The following is a 26,905-nucleotide window of genomic DNA, read 5'->3' as shown; positions in this document are numbered from 1 at the left end:
CATCCGATTTCTGAATGAGCATTGAATCTCTAAACACTATCTCACTACTTTTTTCGTTTTTTCTCTCTCTTTTTGCACTACTTATTTAACTTTATTCATTTTAACACGAGGGGTGATTGATAAGTTCATTGCCTAAGGTAGAAGGAGTCAATTTTAAAAGACCTAGCACATTTATTTTTCAACATAGTCCCCTCCTACATTTACACACTTAGTCCAGTAATTGTGGAGCATACAGATCTTGGACCTCCAGAAAGTGTCCACAGCAGGGGTGATTGATAAGTTCGTGGCCTAAGCTAGAAGGAGATGAGTTATACAACTCTCGTTACATGCACATGCAGGTCAACTCTTTGAGTGATTATGCAGAAAGTTTGTTAATAACTCATCTCCTTCTACCCTAGGCCACAAACTTATCAATCACCCCTGATGAGTTATTAACAGGAGTTAATCACCCTTCATATATATAGATACTTACAGTAATTCACAGTTTTTATTATTATGTATTGCAATGCACTGCTGCCGCATGACAACAAATTTCACAATGTATGCCAGTGATATTAAACCTGATTCTGAGTTCCAGATTGTAAAATGAATTCAAATTCCACAAGAGGATTTGAACTCAGGACTTTGCTCATTAGAAGACCAAGATTATTAGTCTGGTGATTTAACTTTTCCGTCAACACAATAGCCTGAGAGGAGCATCGGCTGCCATAGTATGGCACGATACCTTTCCCTCAGTTGAATTACACTTCCCCTGCACTTTTATCTCAATCACTCTCCGAGCCCGAAGAGTTAGTAAAGTGAGGAAGTTGAACCAACAAAGTACTTTATTAAACAAAGGAACTTACAATGTGCCAAAACAGCATTTTTATTGTGTTCTCACTCACCACAGGCGTGCAGCTCCTGCCAGGTCCTACACCAAATTAGTTACATAACAATGAACAGCATATTTGCTACAGATGTATGTGTTACAGAAACATAGACACTTGGTGGCCACTTCATTAGGTACCTCTTGTAGCTAATAAATTGGCTATTGAGTGTATGTTCATGGACTTCTGCTGCTGTAACCCATCTACTTCAAGGCTCGAGGCTCAACACAGAGATGCTCTTCTGCACACCACTGTTGTAACACGTGGTTATTTGAGTTACTGTGGCCTTCCTGTCAGCTTGAACCAATCTGGCCATTCTCCTCTGACCTCCCTCATTAACAAGGCATTTTCACCCACAGAACTGCTGCTCAATGGATTTTTTTTTTGTTTTTGCACCATTTTCTATAAACTCTAGAGACTGTTGTGCACAAAGATCTCAGGAGATCAGCAGTTTCGGAGATTCTCAAACCACTGCATCTGGCACCAATAATCATTCTGTGGTCAAAGTCACTTAGATACACATTTCTTTCCAAATATTTTGCTTGTCTGAACAAATAAATCTCTTGACGTTATCTGTATGCATTTATACATTGAGTTGCTGCTACATGATTGGCTGATTAGATATTTATATTAATCAGGTGTACCTAATAAAGTGGGCACTGAGTGTATGTTTCAGCAGCACTTCTATTGGCCTTCATAAATCAGAATGTTGGGTACAGGAGTTGGGGTGTTAAGCTGGAGTTATATAGGACATAGATTAGGCTAAATTTGGAGTATTGTGTACTGTTCTGGTCACCTACAGGAAAGATATCAGTTATATTAAAAGAGTACAGTGAAAACTTACAAGCATACTGCTGGGAGTTGAGGACCTGAGTTACAGGGAAAGTTTGAAACGGTTAGGACTTTATTCACTACAGCATACAAGAATGAGGGGCGATTTCAACAGAGGCATACAAAATTATGAGGGGTATAGATAGGGTAAATACAAGCTGGCTTTTTCCACTGAGATTGGGTAAGGATTCAAGATTCAAAAACTTTATTGTCATTCTAACCGTACATCAGCTCTGCAGGGCAGAATGAGACAGCGTTTCCCAGGAGCAGTGCAATCATAACATAACAACCGCAACACTAAATAATAAACATAACAATAAATAGTAAAACGCAACAGCCACATGTCAGTTAAAAACAAGTTATAAGTGTCCAGTGCAAGTTAAAAGTGTCCAAAGCAGAGTCAGGTAGAGCAGCTATTTAGCAGTCTGACTGCCTGTGGGAGGAAGCTGTTTAGTAGCCTTGTGGTTTTAGTTTTGATGCTCCTGTAACATTTACCTGATGGCAGAAGAACAAACAGTTCATGGAGAGGGTGTGAGGGGTCTTTAATGATGTACCGTGTCTTCTGGAGGCATTGACTCTGAAAGAGGTCTTGGACAGAAGGTAGGGAGACCCCAATAACCTTCTCTGCTCCCCTAACCACCCCCTGCAAGGCTTTTTTTTGTCAGCAGCACTGCAGCTGGAGTACCAGGTTGTGATGCAAAAGGTCAGCACACTCTCAGCCACGCCTCTGTAGAATGTGGTTAAGATGTGAACTAGAGATCCCAGGTTCTGGGTGAATTGTGAATAACGTAAGAGGAGCTTCCTCAGAGGGTGGATAACTTCACATTCTCTCACATTATATTGCATCTGCCATATTCTTGCCCAGTCACTTGAAGCTTTTTTATGTCCTCCTCTCTATTTCCACAATCCCGCTTCCATTAGCCTCAACCATTTCCATCAGTCTCAGCCTTCTAATCCAATAAATATTCATTTATTCCTGAACCCAATAGTTTATTTCATAGCCACTTATTTCTCAGTAATGTCAGTGCAAAATTCCTAATTACAAATATTCCAACTTTGTCGATCAATCTCCTGTGTAGGGCTTTAGAAAAAGCTTTCTGAAAAATCACGTTCACTAAATCCTCTCCTTATCTGTTCAGCTTGTCACATTGAAGAACTCCAGCAGGTCGGTCAAGCATAATTTCCCCCGCATAAAATTACACTGACTCTGCTCGACTTACAACTCTTTTCAAAGCGTTCTGTGATCATATCCTTCATCGTAAGTTTGAATTCTGAACATAAACTGTGCCCCGGATAACAAAGGCTTCTCAACGAAACAGAGTACAGCAAACCCTCCATGCTCACTGAAGTATCACCTTCGTTCTGAAGGCTTGAGCTTCTGCAAAGCACTTATGGTCACAAACTTCTAACTCAGGATCAGGTTATACCTGTATATAGCCAGGTTCTATTGGGGAGAGAGAGAGAGAATTGGATTTTGTTGATCTGCAGATCATGGTCTCTCTCTGGGGGCTTTGCTATTGCTTGCTAGGTGAGTGGAGGGTGGGGATGCTTTTTGCTGAAGTAAGTGGGGGAGGCTGGATGCCTGTGCGTGGGAGGGGGAGAGGGGGCTTTGAGGTTCTAACGTTTTACTGTCATTCATTTTTTGGGGTTCTCTTCTGTATCATGGATGTCTGCGAAGAAAAATAATTTCAGGTTGTAAGACATTCTCTGATATTAAATGGAGCCATTGAACCATAACAATGACTTCCAGCTTCGCTGCCTTGCAGCTGTACCCACTCACGGGAAAGGCTTCTGGAGTAAACCCCGAGGAAAAATCCAGATCTGGAGTCCCCAAGCCAGTCTTACATTGAGTTCAATGCTGACTGGCAACTCTGCTGGTGCCAAGCTGTATCGAGTTCTGCTGTTGTTTTTGGATTCAGTAGATGTGTGGAGAGGGGGAGCCTGCTACAAGGGCAACAGCTTGCTCTCCATACCACACTGCCCTGGCCGGCACATCTAGACAGCTGGGTCGCAACATCCATGGTCGAACCCGAACAACGGAGGTCTCAGGGCTTCCACTTACACTGTGACCTGAGGTTCAGTATGTGCCAGCTTGAACCTTGAATTCAGTTAACAGCAGAAACACATAATTGACTTAAGCTCAAAATACTTACAAAATTAAGCATTACTAATATGATTATCAATAAGAGTTTCCTAATGAAGGTATATTTGAGCAGCTATATATTTATGCTGTAATAGTGCCACAGAGACTAGCCTATTTCAGTTACAACACTGAATTTCAAAGAGCTATGTAGGTTTTGATTTATACTAAGCTAGTCGCTCATAAAAATGGGCCTTTTCAGTAATAACAGGCACCATGCCAAATTTCCAGGAAGCTGCTTCAGAGAGATATTGTGTTCCTGGAGCCAAGAGTCTGACAGTCATGAAAAAAAATCTGTATGTCTTTCCTCTATTCTGATTATTAAATAGGCAGAAAAACAAAACTGAAATAATATAGCAATAGAGTACATGGCACCTTAATATTACAAAATCATAGAGGATCCAGAATGTGTTGGTAAACTGGATCCAAAATTGGCAGTACAGGGGTGTTTTCCTGACTGGACGTCAGTGACCAATGGTGCTCTGCAAGGGTCAGTATGAGACTCTGTTGGTTGTAAAATAGGTTAATGATCTGGGCTGAAGTGGAGGTAGTCTGATTGTCAAATCTGCAGATGACACTCAGACTGGATAGCGTGGAAAAATTGCTAAAAGGTACAGCAAGCTATAGATCAGCTGGAAATTTGGCCAGAAGAATGGCCGGTGAGGCTTACTCTGGGAAAGTGTGAAGTGATGCATTTGGGGAGATCAAATACAGAATCAAGTTTATTATCACTGACATACAGCATATAGGTAGGGGAATCGAATATAAAGATTATAAATTCATCGGTAGGGGAATTGAGTATAAAGATTAGGAAAGTACGTTGGAGTTGTGTGAACCTTTGGCTTGGTCACGTTGGAAGTATTGTCTGCAATTCTGATCATCACATTAAGGGGCGAATGTGGAGGCTTTGAAGAGGGCACAAAAGAGATTCTCCAAAACGAACACTAGCTGCTTACACAGAGTGCCATGAAATCATTGCATTCACCTCACTTCATTGTTGGTTAATTATCATCTCGGCCTTGCAGTCAAGAATAGTACTTATTTCTCACCTCTAATTGCCCTTAAGAATGATAGCCGTGACCTGCCTTCTTGACTTGAAACACAGAAAAATAGAAACATAGAAAATAGGTGCAGGAGTAGGCCATTCGGCCCTTCGAGCCTGCACCGCCATTCAGTATGATCATGGCTGATCATCCAACTCAGAGCCCTGTACCTGCTTTCTCTCCATACCCCCGATCCCTTTAGCCACAAGGGCCATATCTAACTTCCTCGTGGCTATCCTTTTGAAGATAATACCTTCTTCGCTATATAATCACCGTCTTATATAAAGAGTTGCTGTGCGTTAAAGCAGGATAACTGAGTAATGATTCTAAATGCTGTTTAGAACCATTGCCTTCTGTTTCTCTAATCAGATCAAGCACAAAATGACATACGCTTTGCAGGGAAAGGGGACCCAGAGAGAGAAATTCATCCCACACTAGTGACACCATGAAACTGGGAGAGGAAGTGAGAGTGAGGGGTAAAAAAATATCTTGGATTTGTTGTTACCATGGTGATATCTACAATAAATATTCACGTCACCTACCTTGTTGAAATTATGGTTGTCATGGGAACACAACTTGCTTTGCATCCAAATTTACTGTATGTTTATATGAAGTTGAAGGAATTACTGCCGCTGGAGCCTGAGATGGATTCATCAGGAATAAAAAACAAGCTTTTCTTGGCTGAGCTGTGCTGAAAGCAGCTCTAGAATAGTATCTTTATAATGCAGTATTTTCCAACAGCTAAATTATATTTAAGAACTTTGGAAATATATAACATGTGAATGGATACTTCAGTTTTGGACAACAGTAAGATAGGTTCAAAAGAATCATCTTAATTATTAAAGCCAGCTCATAACTCATAAGCAAACTCAATTATTGAAAAATAGCAATTCGTTCATTCTCAAGGTTTGGCCAATGATCTGCCTGGTTACTCATTACTAGTACCTAATGCAAAAGCTTACACTTGCATACTACACTGGGGTGCTCTCTACAGTTACCTGATGAGGTAACCACAGGATTTGGCCAGGAGCTGATGTCATCAGCTGGTGCCCAACCTTCATAAAGTGCTTCAACCCTTAACCGCTACACTCTCCAGTTGGTGGGTCAGCAATGGTGACCAAGTCACTGCCCATCTGCTCCTGACTTGCCACTCCTCCTGCCTGCTCCATATCCAGCAAGAGGCCCTTTCTGCTTCCTCCCCATCCTGCGAGCAGCTTGGTTCTTGTTCTTTTCATCAAGGCCCAGTGCAGACAGCAACCTCCGTGCTGACCTGCCAACAACCCTTTACAGACGATTTCCATGGGAATAGCCACGTCTGCCATCCTTCGTCCTTGCACTCCGAGACTAAGGACTGGGACTTCAGGGCCTTCTGCTCATGAGCCTCCTCACGTCCTTTCATGGTACTGTGAGCTCCACCAGGATGACCTTGTCTTCGGTGGAATACAGTACGATGTTTGGTTGAAGTGTAGTTTGCACCAGCTCCGGAAACTGCAGCTTCCTCCCCACATCGACCCTCATCTCCCATGATTTGGCAGTTTACAGCTGATTGGATTTAGGCCTCTTTGATATGACTGGCGTGGCCCTCTCCTTGATGAAAATGATTGTCCTGTTTGCCTCTCTGCCAACTGGTCTCTTTTTACAACTCTCCCGCTCCAGTGTGTCAGCGAGGGACAGCAGGACCTTGTTGTGGCACCACCTATACCGTCCTTGTGTTAAAGCTGTTTTGCATCCTGAGAGTACATGTGCCAGTGAACCCTACTGACCACAAAGCTTGCAGTTAGGCTCCTCTCTCAGCCCCCATGTGTGTAGCTGTGATGCTGTGGGGAGAGAGTCATACATGTACCACAGGAGGAAAGAAATACGGAAGGGCTCCCATCTCCAAAGCTCTGCCCAAGAGATCTTGTGCTTGGGACGATCCTAGTTCATCCAGGCACCCAGTGACCTCAACACTGCCTTCGATACCCGTCTTTTGTCCTCGTGGTTCCATACCTCTGCCTGGACCATGTTGCGCCTATCCCTTGCACTTGCACTCCCCCATCATTGGAAACATGCAAAGCCGAGGCCTTGCTGTCCCAAGCGTGAGTTGCGATGATTTCTCTCAACGGCAGGGAGCTCACTGTCTGGTCTATGGCCGAGTTGGTGGCCCATTTTTGTGCCAATCTTGTTGTGACTACTGCTTGGTTTATTAGCTTGCCATCAAAGCCCCTCAGTGTTAACACAACTCTACAATTTGCCACCTTGAACTCCTCCTCTACCGAAGTCAACAGCAGCTACAGCTGGGCTGATCTTGTATAGAGTGCCACTGAAGAGAAACTTGGGGGAATCACCAGCCACCTCCACAGATGCTTGTTAACATTCCTCTTGATGCCTTCTACAGTCATCATGGGGAGGTCGTACACTGTGAAAAACAAACCAGTTTTTAACAAATTGCACTCTTCTTCTCTCTTTCTCCCTTCTTTGCTTTCGTAGCTGCTGCACCCTCCTGAGCTTGCACAGCTGTTCCCACAGTTTTATGGTTAGATCTTTGACATCTTCCTTTTTGTCAGGTGAACTGGTTTTGAATTGTTTGTTCAGGGTCTTCATCTCCCTTCTCAGGTGGCGAATCTGATGGCATGATCATTGATTTCTCTCTGGTAATTTTTCTCTCTTTCCCCCCTTCCCTCTTATTCGTTTTCCCACTCCAGCTCAGCTCTTACCTCTTCTCTTCTCCTCACTTGCCTATCACCTTCCGCTGGTCCCCTGGTCCCCTTTCTTTTCTCTCATCGACCATTCTCCACTCCTATCAGAGTCCTTCTTCTTCTTCAGCTCTTTACTATTTCCTCGACAAATCAGCATATAGGAGGAAGATTGAAAATCTGGCTGAGTGGTGCCACAACAACAACCTCTTGCTCCATGTCAGCAAGACCAGGGAGCTGATTATTGACTTCAGCAGGAGGAAACCAGGTGTCCGTGAGCCAGTCCTCATCAGAGGGTCAGAGGGCGAGAGGGTCAGCAACTTTAAATTCCTCAGTGTTATTATTTCGCAGGACCTGTCCTGGGCCCTGGGCATCACTGGAATTACAAAGAAATCATGGCAGTGCCTCTACTTCCTTAGGAGCTGTGAAGAACCTGCATGGTATCTAAAACTTCTATAGATGTGTAGTGGAGAGTATATTGATTGGCTGCATCACAGCCTGGTGTGGAAACACCAATGCTCTTGAAAGTGAATCCCACAAAATAGTGGATATGGCCCAGACCATCACAGGTCAAACCCTCCTCACCAATGATCGTATTCACATGGAATGCCGTTGCAGGAAAACAGCATCTGTCACTTTCTTTGTATTGATATACAGTGCAGAATTAGCACCCCCAGCCCTCTGAGCCACACTGCCCAGCAAACCCTTGATTTAATTCCAGCCTAACAGAAAATAGAACAAAGAACAATACAGCACATTACAGACCCTTCGGCCCACAATGTTGTGCCGACCCTCAAACCCTGCCTCCCACATAACCCCCCACCTTAAATTCCTCCATATACCTGTCTAGTAGTCTCTTAAACTTCACTAGTGTATCTGCCTCCACCACTGACTCAGGCAGTGCATTCCACACACCAACCACTCCCTGAGTAAAAAATCTTCCTCTAATATCCCCTTGAACTTCCCTCCCCTTACCTTAAAGCCATGTCCTCTTGTACTGAGCAGTGGTGCCTTGGGGAAGAGGTGCTGGCTGTCCACTCTATCTATTCTTCTTAATATCTTGTGTACCTCTATCATGTCTCCTGTCATCCTCCTTATCTCCAGAGAGTAAAGCCCTAGCTCCCTTAATCTCTGATCATAATGCATACTCTCTAAACCAGGCAGCATCCTGGTAAATCTCCTCTGTACCCTTTCCAATGCTTCCACATCCTTCCTATAGTGAGGTGACCAGAACTGGACACAGTACTCCAAGTGTGACCGAACCAGAGTTTTATAGAGTTGCATCATTACCTCGCAACTCTTAAACACCCCATAAGCTTTCTTAACTACCCTTTCTACCTGTGAGGCAACTTTCAGGGATCTGTGGACATGTACCCCCAGATCTCTCTGCTCCTCCCCACTACCAAGTATCCTGCCATTTACTTTGTACTCTGCCTTGGAGTTTGTCCTTCCAAAGTGTACCACCTCACACTTCTCTGGGTTGAACTCCATCTGCCACTTCTCAGCCCGCTTCTGCACCCTATCAATGTCTCTCTGCAATCTTAGCCAATCCTCTACACTATCCACAACACCACCAACCTTTGTGTCATCTGCAAACTTGCCAACCCACCCTTCTACCCCCACATCCAGGTCGTTAATAAAAATCACAAAAAGTAGGTGTCCCTGAGCTAGTGGGACACCACTAGTCACAACCCTCCAATCCGAATGTACTCCCTCCACCACGACCCTCTGCCTTCTGCAGGCAAGCCAATTCTGAATCCACCTGGCCAATCTTCCCTGGATCCCATGCCTTCTGACTTTCTGAATAAGCCTACCGTGTGGAATCATGGGACAATTTATAATGACCAGTCAGCCTACCAACCAGTACACCTTTGGACTGTGGGAGGAAACTGGAGCACCAGACAAAACCCAAGGGGTGATAGGGAGAACATATAAACTCCTTACAGACAGCGGTGGGAATTGAACCTGGGTTGCTAGTACTGTAAAGAGTTACGCTAATCATTATGCTACCATGCCGGCCGTCATGTATCATCTTCTAGCTAGTACTTACTTCTTCCCCTGCCCCCGCCTTCTTATCCTTCTTTCTTCCCCCTTCCTTTCCAGTCATGAGGAAGGGCCTCACCACAAATCACTGATGGTTTATTCATTTGCATAGATGCTGCTTGACCTTGCAGAGGGCTGAGTTCCTCCACTATTTTGTATGTGTTACTCTGGATTTACAGCATCTGCAGAATCTCTTCTGTTTATAAAGCAAAGTATAATCACTGGTTTGTTTTATCTACCTTACCCAAAATAAAATTAACCTGCATTTTATTTTACCCTCAAACCAGGCCAGGTCATGATGAACTCAAATGATACCTCATGTTTGTAAAACCCAGCCTCTTGCAACTCTTATACCAACGCTATTATTTTATAGGGCTTTAGAGTTCAATGGGTGGTGGGGTGGAGATACATCTTTACCAAAGGAGGTGTAAAGCACTCCTTCCCTCTGCTAGCCTGCAAGTCAATCTTGGGCAAGATGTAGCACCTGCTTAGCTCCCCTGCTCAGGGTCATGTGAAGCTGTGGGAGTAGGTGGTGGATGGTTGTATGAGCAGCTGATGCATATCACAAGTCCTGATTATGCGACCACTGACGCCGGGCAGACAACCTCTGAAGAGTATTGATAGGGTCATCTGTTTTGTAAAGACACTGCCCAGAAGGCAGCAAGGGCAAACCACTTCTCTAAAAAAAAATGCCAAGAACAATCATGGCCCCGGAAAGACCATGACTGTTCACGTCATAGGACATGCCACATAATGAGTGAATGAATGAGATCCAAATGAAACTTGAGACATCACTGCTATGGTGACCTTACAAAAAGGAGTAGTACAGGAACAGCAATTAGCTCTCAGATGGTGAAACCTGAGGCCTGGTTCAAAGGTCTCTTTTATGACCTTTTAACGACCCGTGCTTTTATAGGACCTCTGATCCATTTCCAAAGGTTTTTGCTAAACATAACAGTTAAAACAATCATCAGTACTAAAAAGCAAAAAAAAAATATTAATTTAAACATTAGAATGATTTAGAAACATATTTTCCTGATGTCAAATCAGTTCAGTCAGTAAAATCAGTGAAGGGGGATGAGAGATGACTTGATAGAGATGTATAATTTGATAAAAGACATTGATAAAGCTGACAATCAGCAACCTGTTCCCAGGTCAGAAATACTAATACAAGAGGACATTTTCAAAGTGATTGGAGGAAAGAACAGTGGAGGTTGTCAGAGGTAGTTGGTTTATTAATGTGCTGATTGGTGGGTGCTGCGAGTGATGGAGGAGATACCTACATTAGGGGCATTTAAGAAACTCATGTATAAAGAAAAAATGGAGCACTTGATGGGAGGGGGTGTTAGATTGATCTAAGAGTAGGTAAAAAGTCAACGCAACATCATGGGCCAAAGGGGCCTGCAATGTGCTGTTATTAATTCTGTTCTAAAATAACATAAAATAATCTGAAATAAATCAAAGAATAGGAAAGAAACTATGTATCTTCATTTTCTTATTCTGTCTAAGTTGGCGACTGAGTGTTTCATATTTAGAAAACTGTGCCCACTGGCCCAATATGATCAACTGGCTCATGTCTTAGATTAGACATGAAGTAGTTGATTATATTGGACCAGTGGGCACAGTTTTTATAGAGAAACTACTTAAGTAAAAGATTAAACATTTTGAGAAGCCAAAACAATCTTTTTAAAGTTGTTATTAAACCTTGATAAATTAAATTAATGAACTGGTACCACAGAATGTATTCTCAATTCTATCATCATCACATTGAAGATTTAAATTCTATATTTTATATTTACCAATCTTGTCAGTGACAAAATCAAAATTTTTTAAAATTAGCCCTTATATTAACAAGAGACTGCATTACACAGAAGATTCTGTCACTGCATTGTGCAGAAGATTTATTGTCAGTAACAATCAAAAGGCTTGAGGAGAAACTAATTGCGTCATCATCAAATCAATAATCCATTTTAGTCTTGAATGAAGCCATTTTCTGAGGCTTTCAGCCAGCAACACTGCCATCTCATGCACATATTTAATGGAACTGAAAATGCAGATGTGTGAACCACACACATTATCAATAAACTTACACACATCTTGCACTGGAAACTAAATACACTTTCCACCTCCTGAAACTGGATTCAAATTAAAGTCCAACAAGTTAATTAAATCGGAAGTAAAGATTTCCTTACAAAACAGCAAAAATAGGTGCAAACTCTAAGCAAAATACTGTTGGTGTGGTGGAGCGGGAAAAAACAGAAGGGGAAGTGTGTGACGGGGTCAAAGTTGCCTCTATTATTTTTATAGCTGCATGGACCAACCATTGCTCTGAGCGGGAAGTTTTTATACGGCCTGAAAACTGCAAGGCACTTATTTTTTTTCCTGTAATATGTACTTTGTATACTATGAATATTTAGAAAGAAATTTGACAACTCACATACTTTATTAATTGAAGTTTATCTTGAAATACAGTACAACAAAGAAAATCTTTCATGTTTTGTAAACTTTTTCTAGCTGTGTCCAACTCCCAGCTGTGTGGCAACAATGTCTATGTGCGCGGGAGCATTTCTGTCACCACGAGGCCATGCACCCATGCTGCTTAGGGGAAACAGTGGATGGTGTGGAGAGCAGGAGGTTGTGAATTTCCTCCACAGATGCTGCTTGACTTGCTGAGTTGCTCCAGCATTTTGTGTGTGCGTTGCTCGAGATTTTCAGCATGTGCAGAATCTCTTGTGTCCGAGATTAAGTGGCACACGTGATGGAATGTAGCTGAGAGAGGATGATAAATATTAATGAACAACAATAGGTGTGCCTTCTGGTGGAGTCAATGAAATCTGAATACCGGTAGGGAAGGAAGAAAAAAATCTGGATATATGAGAGATTGGACTAGACAGGCTAATTATCTGAACACAAGGAGTTCTGCAGATGCTGGAAATCCAGAGCAACTCTCAGCAGGAACTCAGCAGGTCGGGCAGCATCTGTGGAGGGGAATAAGCAGTTGATATATCAGGCCACATTAGGTCTAATTATCTGAAACCATCATTGTGATCATACCCCAGACTGGACCATATCCATCAGGAAGATGAATAGTTGTTCCATGAGTTTTCAATGCACTTTGATGTATCAGTGTCGAAGATCAAAGACATAGAGATCACAAGAGTGGGATGAAAACTTTATGCAATAGGCAAATGGGGTCAGTAGTATTCTGCAAAGCCATCAACCAGCCTGGCTTGGCTTTCCCCAATATAGGGAAGACTATATTCTGAACACCACAAGCAGTTTACTGAACCAGAATATCAAGTGAATTGCTGCTTTATTAGTAAGAGGAATTTAAAGCTTTAGACAATAGGAAGGAAAGAATAAGATGGTACATGTTGGATCTGATATGTATTGGAATTCTATTGTAAAGGTAACCAGTGGTGATGTTGGGCTTGATAGAGCAATGATAATTTGTCCATGATTGGAACTGAACAAATCTGTGGCCATCAGGCAAGCACATAGGAACTGTCATTACACTTGAATGGGGAGCAATGTGATGAAGGCATTTCTGTCATCATGGTTCTTCTCACCACAGGCCCTGCTTAGTATGTTTTGCTTTGGTGTGTCCTCTTATCTATAAATAGCATTCTTTTTCTCAAAGCAGTGTCCCACGGTAAATTTGATTTTAGCTCAATAGTAATAATATCAGAAAAACAGTATTGTTTATAATTTTTTAAAAAGTACTTTCCATGACGATAATCTGAAAACCAAAATCAAAATACATCTGTCCTCAGACCATCACAAAGAAGGCACAACAACGACACTAGTTGCTTAGCAGTGTGTGTAGATTCAGTATGTCATCTAAAACTTTGACAGGCTTCTGTAGATGTGCGGTGGAGAGTATCCTGACAGGTTGTCTTATGGCCCAGTATGGATACACCAATGTGCAGGAATGAAGGGGTCTACAAAAAGTGATGGATACATGCCTGTCCTCTCTGCCACTGTGCATAAATGCAAGTAGTTCTGCCACAAGAAAGCAGCATGTATCAAGGAATGCCAACATCCAGGCCTTGATCTCTTCTCAATACTACCATCTGACAAGAGGGATTGGAGCACTAGGTCTCCTATATTAACTGTCAACCATCAGACTCCTGACCAGTGTGGATAACTTTGCTCACCTCAACACTGAATTAACTCCAGAACCTATAGAATCACTTTCAAGGAATTGACAACTCAGCATTACGTCATTATTACTTGAACAATTTGTCTTTTGTTTATCAGCCAAAGAGCGAATGAAATTTATTATCAAAGTACCATAAACAAGCCCAAGGTTTGTTTTCTTGCGAGCATACTCAATAAATCTATGCATAATAACCATAACAAAATCAATGACAGATCACCCAGCTTGGACATTTGATCAGAGTGCACAAGACAACAAAATGTACAAATACAAAAAGAAAGAAATAATGATAATAAATAAATAAATAAACAATATTAAGAACATGAATTGAAGAGTCCTTGCAAGAGAGTCCATTGGTTGTGGGCATATTTCAGTGATGGGGCAAGTGAAGTTGAGTGAAGTTATCCCATTTGGTTTAAAAGCCTGATGACTGAGGGGTAGTAACTGTTCCTGAACCTGGTGGTGCAAGTCCTGAGGCTCCAGTATCTTCTTCGTGATAGCAGCTAGGAGAAGAGTGCATGTCCTTGCTGGTGGAGTCCCTGATGATGGGCATTGCTTTCCTGTGACACCAATTCATGCAGATGTGCACAGTAGTGGAAAGGGCTCCACCAATGACAGACTGGGCTATATGCCCTGCTTTTTGTAGGTAGGATTTCCATACCAGGCTCTGATGCAGCCAGTCAATCTACTCTCCACTACACATCTATGGAAGTTTATTAAAGTTTTAGATGTCATGACAAATGTTCACAAATTCCTAAGTAAGTAGAGATGTTGCTTTTTTTGTAATTGCACTTACATGGACAGGTCATCCAAAAGAATAACATTGAGGAATTTAAATTCCCTCTCCACCTCTGATGACAACTGATGAGCTCATGGATCTCTGGTTTCCTTCTTCTGAAATCAATAAACAACTCCCTGGTCTAACTGACATTAAGTCAGAGGTTGTTGTCATGGCACCACTTGGCTAATTTTTCAATATCCCGCCTATATACTAATGTTGATCTTATATGCTGCAATCTTAGTTATTTATAGTTTTTCATTGATTCTATTGTATTTCTTTATTTTCCTGTAAGTGCCTGCAAGAAGACAAATCTCAAGTTAGTATATGATGACATATACTTTGACAATGAATTTAATTTGAACTTTGAAGTTCTCTTTCTGGTAATTTATGAATAATTTACTCACCTAGGCTTCAAAGTGACAACTAAATCAAATAATTCAAAGGTAAAAATAGCTACTTTAGAACTGGTTTGCATTATTTCACTCAACTAAGTGATGAGATCTGAAAAAATTTTCACTTCCAGCAATGTCAGAATAACACAACTGGAGACCACTGTGAAAAATGTCTTGATGGATACATTGGTGATGTCGTTCAAGGCCATTATAAGTCTTGCCAACCTTGCCCTTGTCCTCTGAGTGTGCCTTCATACAAGTAAGTTGGATAAACTTGATCAGTTAACTGCAATCTTGTTTCTGCTTGATGCAACAAAAATAGCAAACAATATGTATCATGTAACTCTAAGATGTGTAATGGAAAATGTCAAATGAGATTTCATTTTCAATGTATTAGTGACACCTAATTGTAGAATCACCAAACTTTATGCATGTTAGTTTAAGCTAAACACAAGGTCCTACATAAAAATATCAAACCAAAGAACCTAGTGCCAATGAATTAGTCTCTAATGAATTTCAAATGAGGATTCCATCTTATTGAATGGATATCACTTTATAGAAATGAGAAACATAATATTGCAGATCCTGATCTCTCCAAGAACATTGTTAAGAATCCCCATCACCCAGGTTATGCCTTGTCCTCATTGCTACTATCAGGAAGGAGGAACCGAAGCCAGTAGGTGCATATTCTAGGAGTCAAGAATAGCTTCTCCCTCTCTGCCACAAACAAGAGAAAATCTGAGTCCTGCTGAATGATTTTGGCCTGAAAAGTTGACTGTACTTTTTTCCATAGATTCTGCCTGGCCTGCTCAGTTCCTCTAGTATTTTGTGTGTGTTGCTCTTCCTCTCCGCCATCCAATTTCTGGATGAACATTGAACCAATGAAGAATACCTCATGATTTATTTATTTTTACACTACTTATTTAATTTAAGCGATTATGTACTTTAATTCTGTTTTTTTCTCTATTATGATGTATTGCATTGGACTGCTGCCACAAAGTCAACAAATTTCACGACATATGCTGGAGATAATAAATCTGATTGGGATTCTGAAGCAATATTAGTTTTAGAAATACATTGGGGATATACAGTACATCTCAGAATCTGTACTGTGAATCAAAATTCAAGATTATTTACCATATGTACATTGAAATATTGTCAGGACACTGAAGCACGGACCCAATCGCAGACCCAGTACTGAGCGCACTGTCACATTTACTGAGTATAAAATCCAAAGGGGCAACAAAGTCAGCATCAAAGTTCAGACAGAGATCAAAACATCCAGAGAAATCCAAAAACCAGAATCGGAAAACAGGCAGAGTCGATATTCAGACGGACAGAGTACAGATACAAATGTTGGAAAGGCTCAGGAAAACTCACTAACACAATATGGCAACAAACAGGTGAAAGCACAGAACTGAAATACACTGAGCAATAAACAGAGAGGTGGATGATAGGTGGAGCACAATGAGACACAGGTGGCAGTAGAACAGGTAATAATGGGAAACAGATGAGAGACGGAGTACTGAGTAATACAGGGGCCGGAGTAGAGCAGGAGCGGGGACAGGAACACGTGGCAATACAAAACCACAGACTGATGGCTAGGGGAAAACACACAAAAAGACAAAGTTCAACTGGAGGTACTGACAAATATATAGTGAAATGCATCTTATGCATTAACAGCAAACACACCCAAGCGGGTGCTGCAGGCTGGCTACAAGTGTTGCCACACGTTCTGATGCCAGCATCACACGCTAGCAATGATTGGCAGAACCACACTGAGCACCGTAAGACCATACAACATTGGGGCAGAATTATCCATTTGGTCCATTAAGTCTGCTCTGCCATTTCATCATGGCTGATCCATTTTCCCTCTCAGCCTCAATCACCTGCCTTCTCCCCATATCCCTTCATGCCCTGACCAATCAAGAAACTATTAACTTCCACTTTAACCAGTGACTTGGCCTCCACCGCAGTCTGTGGCAGAGCTTTCCATAGATTCACTACTCTCTGGCTAAAAAAGTTCCTCCTTACCTCCATTCTAAAGGTCACCCACTGTTAAACTTTGAGGTTGTGCCCTCTAGTTTTGGATACCACCATAGGAAACATCCTCTCCACATCCACTCTATCTAGTCCTTCCACCATTTGGTAGGTTTCAATAAGATCCTCCTGCATTCTTCTAAATTCCAATGATGGCAGGCCCAAATCTTTCCACTCTATAGCTAAGGAAATTCCTCCTCTTCGACTTTCTGAAAGGATGCCCCTCTATTCTGAGACTTAGACCCACCCACCATATGTAACATCATCTTCACATCCACTCCATCGAGGCCTTTCACTATTTGATAGGTCTCAATGAGTTCACCCCTCATTCTTCTGAATTCCAGTGAATGCAGGCCCAGAGGCATCAAACACACTACATATGACAAGCCATTCAAACCTGGAATCATTTTTGTTAACCCTCTTTGAGCCCTCTCCAGTTTCAGCCCATCCTTTCTAAGAAAAAGGGCCCAAGATTGCTCACAAAACTCAAGTGAAAACTCACAAGTGCTTTATAAAGTCTCAACATTACATCCTTCCTTTCATATTCTAGTCCTCTTGAAATCAATACTAACATCAAATTTGCCTTTGTCACCACAGACTGAACCTGCAAATTAATCTTCAGGGAATCCTGCACAAGGACTCCCAAGTCACTTTGCACCTCAGTTTCTCTCCATTTAGAAAGTAGTCAGCCCTTTCAGTTCTTCTATCATAGTGCATGACCAAACACTTCCTGACACGGTATTACAACTGCTTCTTCTTTGCCCAATCTCTTAATCGGTTCAAGTCCTTCTGTAGCCTGTTTACTCCCTCAAACTACCTGCCCTCCACCTATCTTTGTATCGTCTGCAGACTTTTACCCTAAGCTCTCTAGTCAATTCTGGTTCATTGCACAACAGCCAGTCCAGAGTAGCTGATCCCCTAGTGGGCTCAATCACGAGCTGCTCTAATAATCCATCTGATAGACATTCTAGAAATTCCCCCTCTTGGAATCCAACCTGATTCTTCCAATCTACCGGCATATTGAAATCCCCCATGACTATTGTAACATTGCTTTTTTTGGCTTGCATTTTCTGCCTCTGATTGTAATTTGTAGACCATAACTTCACTACTGTTTAGGGGACTGCCTGTAACTCCCATCAGGGACTTTTTACCCTTGTAGTTTCTTAGCTCTATCTACAATGATTCAATACTGTCCAACCCTTTATCACCTCTTTCTAATGATTTGATTTCATTTTTTATCAACAGAGCCATGCCAACCCCTCTGCCTTTCAGCCTGTCCTTTTAATGCAATGTGTATCCTTGGACATTAAGCTCCCAGCTATAATCTTCTTTCAACCATGATTCAATGATGTCTACTCCATCATACTTGCCAATGTGTAACTATGCTACAAGTTTATCTACTTTATTCTGTATACTGTGCGCAGTCAAATACAACACCATCAGTCCTGCTTTCACCATCTTCGATTTTGTCCATCTTTTACCTTGGCAGCTATCCTGTTGACTGCAATTTTGCCCTGTCATCAGCCTCTCCTTGCTACACATTGCCACTGTTTGTAAACCAACTACCTCATCTCTGCACTCACTCCAGTTCCCATACCCCTGCCAAATTAGTTTAAACCCACCTGAACAACTGTAGTCAACCTGCCCACAAGGATATTGGACCCCCTCGGGTTCGGGTGCAACCCGTCCCTTTTGTACAGGTCATACCTTCCCCACAAGAGATCCATAAATCTGGACCCCTCCCACCTGTACTAGTTCCTCAACCATCCATTCATCTGCCAGATCATCCTATTCTTACCCTCACTGGTACATGATACAGGGAGTAATCCAGAGATTACTACCCTGGAGGTCCTGTTTCTCAGCTTTTTACCTATCTCCCCGAAATCTCTCTTTAGGACTTCTTCACCTTGTCTACCTATGTCATTGATGCCAATACATAGCAGGACTTCTGGCTGTTTGCCATTGCTTTTGACCCAAATCCGAGACCAGATCCTGGCATCAGGGAGTCAGTATACCATTCAGATATCTCTGCAGAACCTCATCTCTGGTCCTCTGATTAAGGCATCACCTATCAACACTGCCGTCCTCTTCACCTCTCCGCTCGACTGACCCACAGCACCAGACTCAGTGCCAGAGACCCGGTCATTATCGCTCCCCCTGGTAGATTGTCCCCCTCAATAGTATCTGAAGTTGTATACTTATTACTGAGGGGAAGAGCCACAGATGTACTCTGCACTGGCTCTATATCTCTCCTCATCCTCCTGACAGTCACCCATTTACCTGTCCCCTGCAACCTAGGGGTGAATAGATAGATAGATAGATACTTTATTCATCCCCATGGGGAAATTCAACTTTTTTTCCAATGTCCCATACACTTGTTGTAGCAAAACTAATTACATATAATACTTAACTCAGTAAAAAATATGATATGCATCTAAATCACTATCTCAAAAAGCATTAATAATAGCTTTTAAAAAGTTCTTAAGTCCTGGCGGTTGAATTGTAAAGCCTAATGGCATTGGGGAGTATTGACCTCTTCATCCTGTCTGAGGAGCATTGCATCGATAGTAACCTGTCGCTGAAACTGCTTCTCTGTCTCTGGATGGTGCTATGTAGAGGATGTTCAGAGTTTTCCATAATTGACCGTAGCCTACTCAGCGCCCTTCGCTCAGCTACCAATGTTAAACTCTCCAGTACTTTGCCCACGACAGAGCCCGCCTTCCTTACCAGCTTATTAAGACGTGAGGCGTCCCTCTTCTTAATGCTTCCTCCCCAACACACCACCACAAAGAAGAGGGCGCTCTCCACAACTGACCTATAGAACATCTTCAGCATCTCACTACAGACATTGAATGACGCCAACCTTCTAAGGAAGTACAGTCGACTCTGTGCCTTCCTGCACAAGGCATCTGTGTTGGCAGTCCAGTCTAGCTTCTCGTCTAACTGTACTCCCAGATACTTGTAGCTCCCTGTACCTCCCTGTAGCTCCCGTCTATCACTTCCTCTTTCTCCTGTAAGAGTTGAAATCATCAAGTTCCATAATATGTTCTCTCAGAAGCTGTAACTCGGTGCACCTGGTGCAGATGTGTTTGTCTGGGAAACAGAGGCTCTCCCAGAATTCCCACATCCCACCCAGAGTACAAAACACTGCCCCGGAGCCATTCTCACTAATCTACTATGCCCTAACAGATGAGGAATGAACAAGTAAGGACAGAGAGAGACTAACTTACAAGACAATGTACCTCACCCAGACTTGATCTTGCCTAAGCCTGATGAACTCAGTGAAACACAACACAGCAAGCAAATAAAACAACAGCAGCAAATCAAGTCCCATTCCTCCCCTCCCCTCACGCACATACACAGTCCTCTAACCCCAAGACAACCCTGTATTTTTTGTCATCCAGTGCCCTGCACACCCGGATTCAGAAGCAAATGTGGAGATTGGGCCTTCAATTCCCCAGCAGTGTCTTCCGTCTTCTGTTTTTGAATGAGCTTTGGATCAAGTGGCAAAGTTTTTTTTAAGTGTGTTTCCATGTAAATCAAAAACTGAAAGCAAAATCTTGAAAATTATTAGTGTTTTAATTATGCTTCAAGTCTATGAAAAATTTTCAGATGTAAATTGAGATTCTACATAGAAGAGCTTAATTTTTGATCGATGTTAATACGTAGCTTACAGCTTGTTTTGTATACAATTAATGCCTTCTGTTAATGGAAGAGGTAGTAATGATCAATTGATTAATTTATTTTTGTATTTACTTAAGTCCAATAGGTACATTTAATGTCAGAGATATGTATACAATATACATCCTGAAATGCTTTTTCTTCGCAACCATCCATGAAAACAGAGGAGTTCCCCCAAATAATGAATGACCGTTAAACATGAGAACCCCAAAGCCCCCTCAGATCCCCCCCACACACAAGCAATGACCCCCCTCCCCCTCCAGCAAAAAAACATGAGCGCCCCCCACCGAGCACTCAAGTGTGCAGCACAGACACAGACTAGCAATACCCCAAAGACTACTCGTTCACTCGGTAACTCGACATACCACAAGCTCTGTCTCTCTCTCCCTAATAAGGCAAAAAGAGGTATCCCCATTTCACAGCGAAGAGGGAGACATAACAAACAACTGGCCGATTTAAGATGTTAGAAGTTTTTCCGACCTCTGCGCCCAGAGAGTCGGCAGCAGAAACACGCAGCTCTCTGGACACACAACCCCCCCAGCAGCTAGCCCACTGCTCCCGATGTTCCATGTTCTTCTGCGATGCTTCAGTCAGGGGCACCAGCCTAGAATCAGCCTGTCTCCAGAGTAATGAAAATCTGGCACCCTGAAGGCATACTAGTCTTCCAGGCTGCATCCTTGGGATATCAAAAAGTGGCCAGTCGTGAGGCCCTGAAAGCGGGTCTCATTCATGCAAAGAACTGAGAGTGTAACTCCAGGTCAGGGTCTTCAAAAGAACTTTGAAAAGGAAAAAAGGAGACATCAAAGATAGAAATAGAGCTGGTTCCAAAGATGTAAGCAAAGGAGACCCCGTTTAGCACCATCTTGACCTTGCTTCGCCCTTCTACTTATTTATTGAGATACAAAGCAGAATAGTCCCTTCAGGCCATGCTGCCCAACAATGCACCCCCAATTTAACCCTAACCTAATCATGAGACTAATTAGCCTACTAACTGGTTCATCTTTATGGGAGGAAACCAGAGAACCCAGAGAAAATCCACACATTCCACGGGGGAGATGTACTGACACCTTACAGAGGATATCCGAATTGAACTCCAAATTCCATCGCCCCGAGCTGTAATAGCGTTGCGCTAACTGTTACGCCACAGTGTCTTTCTTCTACACAAAAGTAGCTTTCGATAGTACGATCATGTGGGACCCATGCTACAACAGTTGTTGCTTATGATAGTACTAAGTTTGCACCTTAATTAGAGCAGCCAATGAATATCACAATGTCAAGCCTGATCTGGCCTAATATGTTAGAGCTTATGAGAATATGAAATTTATGTACTTTCTCTGTGTTTATTTATTTTTCTCAGTTTTGCAGTTTCCTGCATGATTAAGAATGATAAATTGCGTTGTATGTGTAAAGAAAATTATGCTGGATCCAAATGTGAAAGGTTAGTAATATTTCTTTGGCTGAGTGCATTGATTTTACATGTCAAGAGAACTGTTTTTATCTAGGTCCATGTTGAATTGTTTTTATCAGAATTATAATCATTTTATTGCCAGTATGTGAAACATACCAGAATTGATTGTGGTTCAATGCCAAGCATTAAACACAGGACAATAGCATAACGGACAACACAATGGGAACCAACAACTTGCAAGATATTAGGACAAACAGCCATGAAAAATCAGCAATTAACAGACTAACATATGCCAACGATATTGAACCTGATTCTAATTCTGATCCTGAATGGTCACATGTGCAAACGCCAATATCGAACTTGAATAAATGTGAACATATAACAGAACCAATAGTTATCAACAGAACAGGGAGAACAGGAAAGACTATTTAGTGGATGTTGTACAGGGGAAAGTTAGTTTTGTTGAGAAGCTGGATAGCTACCGGAAAGAAGCTTCGGAGATGGCGTGTAGTCCTGGTGGTGATGGACTTAGCTGGCGTCTCCCTGACGGTAATTTAGTGAGTAGGTGGCTGCTAGGGTGACTGTAATGCCAAAGTGACTGCTTTCGGACATCACTTTGACATTACAGTATCAAAGACGTTTAACAAGAATTACAATATTTGTCACATAGAACTGACCATTAGTACTATTGGTGTGTCTTAAGAATAAGCACTGCCCTTTTTATAATTCATCATGTACTGTTATCATATCTCCAGTATTCCTCTCCCCCTTGTGGGATTACCATACTAACCTTACACTTCAAATTTCACGGTTCAAAGTACAAATGTGCTACCATATACTATGTTGAAATTTATTTATTTATTTATTGAATACAGTGCAGAATAGGCCCTTCCAGCCCCTTGAGTTCTCCAGCAATCCCTTGCTTTAATCCTGGTCTAACCATTGGACAATTAACACTGACCATTTAACCTAGCGAAGGATATGTCTTTGGACTGTGGGAGGAAACCAAAGCACCTGGAGGAAATCCACACTGTCACAGGCAGAACGTACAAACTCCTTACAGGCAGCAGGGGGATTTGCACATGGGTTGCTGGTACTGGAAAGCGTTGTGCTAACCACTACACTACCGTGCCACCACAACATTGCAGGAAAAATGATACACAATAGAATTTACAAACAAAACTTGACATGACTAAATTCCGATGTGTCGATATTTCAGTGGAATAAAGGAAGTTACAGTGGCATGAGAGGGGAACTGGCCAAGGTTGACTGGAAAGGGACACTAGCAGGAAGGAGAGCAGTGCAGAAATGGCTGGAGTTTCTGCGAAAAATGAGGGAAGTGCAAGACAGATATATTCCAAATAAGAAGAACATTTTGAATCCAAAAATGCTGCCTGACTTGCTGAGTTCTTCCAGCATTTTGTGCATGTTGCTCTCAACATAGATTTTTCCCAGCCCCCCACAAATCAATTAAAAGTTGATTAAATTAAAACAAGTTCAATAAGATAGTTGATGCTGTCAGGGAAGTTGAGTGGCAGTTCTATGCATTTATGTTGCTGTGAAAAAGAAGACTGTGAATATATTTGGGACGTATCTATCCCAGAAATACAAGACCGTTATGCCAGCTGGCTGAATTGAATGGGGACCAAGGCAACAAGATACCATTTTTGCAAAATTTTCAGGGAGAAACTAAGTTTCATGCAAATCCTTCTTGATTGGCCTACGGTTCCTCATAATTAAGATTAAGGATTAAAAAATTAAAGATAAGCTTTATTTGTCACGTGTACATTGAAGCTGTAAAACATTCAATGAAGTGTGTTGTTTACATCAACAACCAACACAGTCCAAAGAGGACCTGGAGCAGCCCCCAACTACCACCACACTTCTGCAGCTAGCCTAGCATTCTTACAACTCACTAACCCTAGCCGAACGTCTCTTTGGAATGTGGGAGGAAACGAGAGCACCCGGATGAATCCCACAAGGTTATGGGAAGATCATATAAACTCCTCACTGATAGCAGTAGAAATTGTTGCTGTAAAGAATTATACTAACTGCTGAACTACATGCCACACATAATGATGCTCAGTACAAAGACAGAACATGTTCCATTTCCAAAAATAGTAGTTATCAGTTAGTGAGGCTCACTTCAAAAATGACCAGTTATTTAAACTCCTTAAAATAGAAGGCACAGCTGCTTGTGGTTTTGAAGGATGTGGATTTTTTATTCCAGATGTGCACCTGGTTACTATGGCTCACCTTTGGTACAGCAAAATTGCAAAAAATGCAACTGTAATGGCAACTCCGATCCTAACCTAATATTTGATGACTGCGATGAAATAACTGGACATTGCCGCAATTGTCTGAAAAATACAACTGGGCTCCATTGTGAGCAATGTGCCTCGGGTTACTATGGAGATGCCATCAAGGCCAAAAACTGCACAGGTACGTTTGTCTAGTTGAAATTGAGCAACATTTCTTCTGACTTTCAAATAAGTAAAAAAAAAAATTGGATATTAAATATTTTAGTCTGTTTAATTCCATGTAATATTTGGCAGTGAATCATGGTTCTAGGTACATTATTATTGAAGTATGTATGCAGTATATAACTTTGAGATTCGTCTTCTCCAGATAGCCATGAAACAAAGAAAACCATGGAATCCATTCAAAGATAAACATCAACCCCCACATACGAAAAAAACAAATTGCAGAATTGGCAACAAGATTATCAACCCTCCCCCCAGCACACATACAAGTCACAAATCGCATAAACGGCAACAAGAACGTCAAGCCCCTACACCTCTGAAAAAAAAGTGTGCAATCAGCAGAAAGAACATCAAGCCCCAAGTGCATGAGCCAAATATCTTAGAAATACATTATGACTTTCTAGAAAGTTTACTACGATGATACTGTTCTTGTTATTGTTTAGAAAATACTTACTTTATTTTTCATCTTTCTCATAATCCTTTAACAATCGCAAATGAAATTTAATAAATTTCCTCATAAACCTGTGGTAGCGGCTATAACCTAAAAATCGTGTTAAATATAATCAGTGAAAATTTCAGAGAACTCTATAGGGGAGGCATGCTACAATCGGGTATGGAAGACTGTAAGGATGCCTTAGATCTTTACTGGCTTTATAATGGCTCATATAATGTAACAACCCATTCCTAACAGATGGCAAAACTTAAACAGCTTTCTCAGATGGGCTGTACATTTACATGAAACTCTTTAACAGAAAAGCAGCATCCATCATCGGGGACCCCCAGCACCCAGGACATGCTCTCTCCTCACTGCTGTCATCAGGGAGAAGGTACAGCAGCATCAGGTCTCTCAGCACCAGGTTCAGGAAGGATTACTGCCTCTCAACCATCAGATTCTTGAACCAAAGGTGAAAACTTCACACAAATCCATTTGCCCCTTCACTAAGATGCTACCACAACCAAAGGACTCACTTTCAATGACTCTTCATCTCATGTTCTCAATATTTATTGCTTTATTTATTATTATTTCCTCATTTTGTACTTGCACAGTGTGTTGTCTTCTGCACTCTGGTTGAATGGCCTGGTTGGGCAGTATTTCATTGATTTTATTATGGTTATTATTCTATAGATTTATTAAGTATGTCTGCAAAAATTGAAACTTAGGATTGTATATGGTGACATATATGTACTTTGAGAATAAAAATATACTTTGAACTTTGAACTTTAAGTGGCAAAGAACAAAATCGCCAAGTAATGGCCATCTTCAAAAAGTGAGGCTCTAAGTATCTGCTCTTGACCTTCATTGACTTCACCATCATAAATGTAAATATCACAGTGGAGAGGGAAGATGGACTGAGACATGATTGTCAGAAGCTTAACTGGACCAATGACATGAACACAAGTGTTGGCTCATTCATTATGCGCTCTGCGGTATTACATGGGCGATCATGTCTTTCCATGGCCATGATTGTTCTTGTCAAACTTTTCTACAGAAGTGCTTTGCCATTGGCATCTTCTGGGCAGAGTCTTTACAAGACAGGTGATCTCCCCAGCCAATATCAATGCTGTTCAGAGGTTGCCTGCCTGGCATTGGTGTATAACCAGGTCTTGTGATATGTACCAGCTGCTCATACAACCACCCACCACCTGTTCCCATGGCTTCATGTGACCCTGATCGATAGGGGGACGGGTTAAGCAGGCGCCACACCTTGCCCAAGATTACCTGCGGGCTAGCGGAGGGAAGGAGCAACTTACACCACCTTTGATAGAGACGTATCTCTAGAGACGTTTGATAGAGCCTGCCTCTCGGAGCACAAGGGTGCATGACCTGAATAGAGTGATTCATCTCCAAAGAGATCCTAATCTTAGAAAGTATAATCAGGAACACTGATTTATTGTCCTCTTGTTTGGATGATTCCCGCTTCAGCAGCATTCCTTTTACCATATAACCATATAACAATCACAGTACGAAAACAGGTCATTCCAGCCCTCCTAGTCTGTGCCAAACTCTTAATCTCATCTAGTCCCACCTACCCGCACTCAGCCCATAACCCTCCACTCCTTTCCTGTCCATATACCTATCCAATTTTCCCTTGTTATTTTCTCCTATAATTCCACCACTGCCCCACCCTATTCATAACCCTGTCTAAATGTGAAAAGGTGGCTTGCAAGAGCAGAATCTCTTTTAAAATTGAAGATTAGCTGAAAGAGCTGCTGAAGGGCTGAAATAAGAACTGAAATGATCAAGAGGTCAGGCAGCATTTGTGGAGGGAGGGAACGAGGAAAAGAACATCACTGGCTCAGTGTTTTCAGACGTTGATTCAAATGATCATCATCAGAAATGGGAAAAATTAAAAATTAAACCG

At 41.9% G+C, this 26,905-nt stretch overlaps 1 protein-coding gene across 1 annotated transcript in view; it reads left to right on the top strand.

Annotated features, from left to right (window-relative positions):
* The window catches only part of lama4 (laminin, alpha 4), a 186,053-nt gene that overhangs the window by 34,041 nt on the left and 125,107 nt on the right, over nt 1-26,905 (top strand). The window contains exons 3-5 of the mRNA XM_073057415.1: nt 15,062-15,189; nt 22,009-22,089; nt 24,290-24,501. Coding sequence (XP_072913516.1) covers nt 15,062-15,189; nt 22,009-22,089; nt 24,290-24,501 — 421 coding nt within the window. The remainder of the gene's footprint in view (nt 1-15,061; nt 15,190-22,008; nt 22,090-24,289; nt 24,502-26,905) is intronic.

Source organism: Hemitrygon akajei, chromosome 9 (assembly GCF_048418815.1).
Source record: "Hemitrygon akajei chromosome 9, sHemAka1.3, whole genome shotgun sequence".
NCBI lineage: Eukaryota > Metazoa > Chordata > Chondrichthyes > Myliobatiformes > Dasyatidae > Hemitrygon > Hemitrygon akajei.
The sequence above is the reverse complement of the archived record's forward strand: the minus strand, read 5'-3'. Positions and strand labels throughout refer to the sequence as shown.